This window comes from Wasmannia auropunctata, unplaced genomic scaffold, assembly GCF_000956235.1.
Source record: "Wasmannia auropunctata unplaced genomic scaffold, wasmannia.A_1.0 LD334373.1, whole genome shotgun sequence".
NCBI classification, from domain to species: domain Eukaryota; kingdom Metazoa; phylum Arthropoda; class Insecta; order Hymenoptera; family Formicidae; genus Wasmannia; species Wasmannia auropunctata.
In genome coordinates, this window is record NW_012028517.1 from 5,418 (window position 1) to 9,317 (window position 3,900).

At 59.0% G+C, this 3,900-nt stretch overlaps 1 protein-coding gene across 1 annotated transcript in view; it reads left to right on the forward strand.

The window, feature by feature from the left end:
- Positions 1-384: 384 nt before the first annotated feature.
- Positions 385-3,900, forward strand: part of LOC105458737 — a 5,309-nt gene continuing 1,793 nt past the window's right edge. Inside the window, exons 1-2 of the mRNA XM_011704258.1 lie at positions 385-1,576; positions 1,804-3,829. Coding sequence (XP_011702560.1) covers positions 385-1,576; positions 1,804-3,829 — 3,218 coding nt within the window. The remainder of the gene's footprint in view (positions 1,577-1,803; positions 3,830-3,900) is intronic.

The following is a 3,900-nucleotide window of genomic DNA, read 5'->3' on the forward strand; positions in this document are numbered from 1 at the left end:
ATGGCAGGAGCAAGGGAGCGCCGCAGCTCTTCCGCAGTTCATCTCAGAGAAACGTGTCCGCGCTGTACCTCGTGCTACCCCGCTAGCTCAGCCGTTTTATTCCATCGCGAATACACCAAAGAAATTGTAAATAGTGTAAAAAGTGTCTTTATTAAACTGTGTCGTGTAAAATCGCTTTCTATTCTCTTAAGATCCTAATCGAGTCTCCTCTCCGTACTCTATCTCGCCAGCGTTCGCCTCCGCGCGACCTCACGCTTGCTCCGCGTTTGTACATTTGTTGGTCCTTCGAGCCGGATTCCAAGACTCCGGTGCCTGCGCAGTGCGTGAGTGCAACCGCTGTGGTGACCCTTTGTGTTCTATCAGACGTCCACCTGAAAAAGCAAGATGAGTAAGGGCGAGGAGCAAACCGCTAAGGATCAAACCTCTAAAGAACCACTTCCGAGAGAAGCGGACATCTTGGTACGCTCCCAGGTTGAGCTCTATGGCAAGATCGCCCGCGCTTCCGAAAACTTGAAGAAGCAGGGCGTCGCCAATATTACCATCGGGCTAACGGAGGCCCGTTTGCAGGCCCTCGATAACAACTGGGCGAAGTTTGAGGCTCAGCACGACAAGCTTATCTCGGGCTTCTGGGAGGCTCTTACCGGCCAGGATTACCTGAAAAAGGATTACCATTCTTTCACCGAGGAGACCTATCTCAATCAGAAGGGCATGTTCTTAGAAACCCTCCGATGCATGAGGGCAAAGGCCAAAGAGGAGCTCCCCGCGGCCCCCCTCGCAGCGCCACATCCGCCTCGCACGACTCTCCCGCGCATTCAGCTGCCGCCGTTCTCGGGTCGGTACGAGGACTGGCCGCCCTTCCGAGACCTCTTCCACTCGCTCATCGGGAAGGACGCCACCACGACGCAAGTAGAGAAGCTGCACTACCTGAAGTCTTGTCTAAAGGGAGAAGCAGACCTTTTAATTCGCAATCTGACGACGACTAACGAAAATTTCGAGCGCGCGTGGAAGGCCCTGACTGACTACTACGAGAACAAGCGACTCCTGGTTCGATCATACATCTCGCAATTTACGGCCTTGCAGAAGCTCAAGAGCGAGTCAGCCTCCGAGCTGCGCAAGCTGTATCACGGCGTTATAAACACCGTCGGCTCATTGGAGAGCATCGGCCGACCGATTACGCGCGGCGAGGACTTGTTCGTCCATTTGATAGCGGAGCTGCTCGACTCCCGATCGCGTCGCGAGTGGGAGAACACTATAAGCGAGACGACCGATCCTCCGTCGTACTCCGACCTGCGTCAATTTCTAGAACGTCATCTGCATACTCTTGAGTCCCTACAGCCGATCAAGACGGAGACCAACAGGACGGAAGTCAGCTCCAAGACGGGCGATAACGCGTCCCGTCAAGCCCGCGCATTGCACTCGCGCCCACAGGAAAACAAGTACGGCCGTTGTACCTTGTGCCGAAAGGATCACTACATCCTACGGTGCGACGCGTACCGAGCAAAGACGGCAGAGGAACGTAAGAAACACGTAGAGACGCACCAATTGTGCATCAACTGCCTCGGTAAGCACAAGTTGAGTGAGTGTACTTCCCAGCGGACGTGCACGTCTTGCGATGCTCGGCACCATTCGACCTTGCACGATGCCTGTCAGGTCAATGAGGTCGCAAAATCTGCCGCGGTCGCAAAGGTTGCGCACCTCGCGCAACAACCGTCCGAGGCTCCAATCGCGGTGCTACTCGCCACCGCCCGCGTTCGCGTGACAGATCTGGCGCCGATCACTTCGCTCGCGCACTCATCGATCAAGGCTCGGAATCGTCTCTAATTTCGGAATCGCTGGCCCAGCGCTTACGACTCCCCCGCAGAGCTACCTCGGTGGCGGTGTACGGTGTGGGGGGAAAACGGACGGGCTGCGCGCGCGGCTTAGTGGACTTCCGGATCTCACCACGAGGAGGCGGTCCGCCGACGCTGGTGTCGGCATTGGTGCTCCCCCGCCTCACTCTTCACGGTGGCGAACTCAGGACCGAGCGCGGAACGTGGGCTCACCTGCAGGGCCTAGAGCTCGCCGATCCAGAGTTTCTCGCCACTGATTCTATCGACATCCTCCTAGGGGCAGACATCTACGCCAACATCCTCCAAGCCGGCCTTCGGAAGGGTGGGCCACGGGAGCCAGTGGCGCAGAAGACAAAGCTAGGCTGGATACTCTCTGGGATCGTCGGACTAGCGGCCGATACTCGTCGCGCTCGTACCCACCAGTGCCTAATCGAGGAGAGCCTGCCCGCCCTCGTGCGAGAATTCTGGCTCCAGGAAGAGGCGCCCGTAGCCCCCTCGCCGCTCACGCCCGCTGAACAAGCATGCGAGGAATCCTTCCGCCGAACTCACACCCGCACCGCTGAGGGTCGGTACGTAGTGCGCCTTCCCGTCGTTGAGCCGCTGCCGAATCTCGCGCCCACGCGCCAAGCAGCACTGCGCGTCCTCTCCAGCATGGAGGGGAGATTCGCACGAGACGACCGCCTGCGCCAGCTCTACCGGGAGTTCCTGCAACAATACGAGGACCTGGGTCACATGAGAGTAGTAGATCGGTCCGATCAACCGGGGGGGAGACTCAGCTATCTCCCACATCACGGGGTCCTGCGGGAGTCCAGCTCCTCTACGAAGCTGCGCGTAGTCTTCAACGGCTCGACTACGACCGCCTCGGGTGACGCGCTAAATCGACACCTGATGGTAGGACCGAACCTGCTGCCGCAGCTCGCTGACGTACTTCTATGTTGGCGACACCATCGTTACGTTCTCGCCACGGACGTAGAGAAGATGTTCCGCCAGATCCTAGTCTATCCGGAAGATCGCGATCTGCAAAGGATCATCTGGCGGTCAAACAAAGACGAGGAGTTGAAGGAGTATCGGCTAAACACAGTCACTTACGGATTGGCATGTGCGCCCTTCTTAGCCATGAGAGCCCTCCGCCAGCTCGCCGAGGATGAGATGGAACGCTTCCCCCAGGGAGCGGAAGTCCTCCGCCGCGACGTCTATATGGACGACGTCCTCACCGGCTCCGCCTCGCTCGCGGAGACGCAAGAACTCCAGCGGCAGTTATCAGCTCTCTGCACGGCGGGCGGGTTCCCTCTAAGGAAGTGGGCCTCGAACGACGACTCACTACTGGAGGGCGTGCCCTTGGAGCACCAGATGCAGCACGAGCTCCGTGCTTGGCAGCCACATGAGGCTCATGCGACTCTTGGACTGCGTTGGCATCCCTGTACCGACTGCTTTTCCTTCTCCACGAGGTCGCTAACAGTGACGACAATCACCGAACGATCGACCTTGTCGCTGATGTCGCGCCTCTACGATCCTCCCGGCTGGCTGGCTCCCGCCGTGGTGAAAGCCAAGATCGCGTTCCAGTCTACCTGGCTCCAGGGGCTCGATTGGGACGACCCCCTTGACGAGGCCTCGGCGCGACAGTGGGTCACTTATTTGACCGAGCTTCCACGACTCGAGGAAATCAGGATCCCGCGATGGCTTACCTCCGACCATTCGGGAGCCAAACTGCAGCTGCACGGGTTCGCCGACGCCTCCGAGCGCGCCTACGCTGCCGTGTTATATCTGCGGACGGAGATCGACGGTCAGGTAAAGACCCATCTCATTATGGCAAAGACCAAGGTCGCCCCTCTTAAGCAGGTTACCCTACCGAGGTTGGAGCTCTGCGCCGCCACTCTTCTCGCGCGACTCGCCGCACACATCCGACGGACCCTGGATGTGACCCAAGCTCCGCTGCACCTCTGGTCGGACTCCACTGTAGCGCTCGGCTGGATCCGAGGCCACCCGACCCGATGGCAGACGTACGTCGCGAATCGCGTGGCGGAAATACAGAACGCCGTCCCTGAGGCTCTATGGCATCACGTGCCGGGCT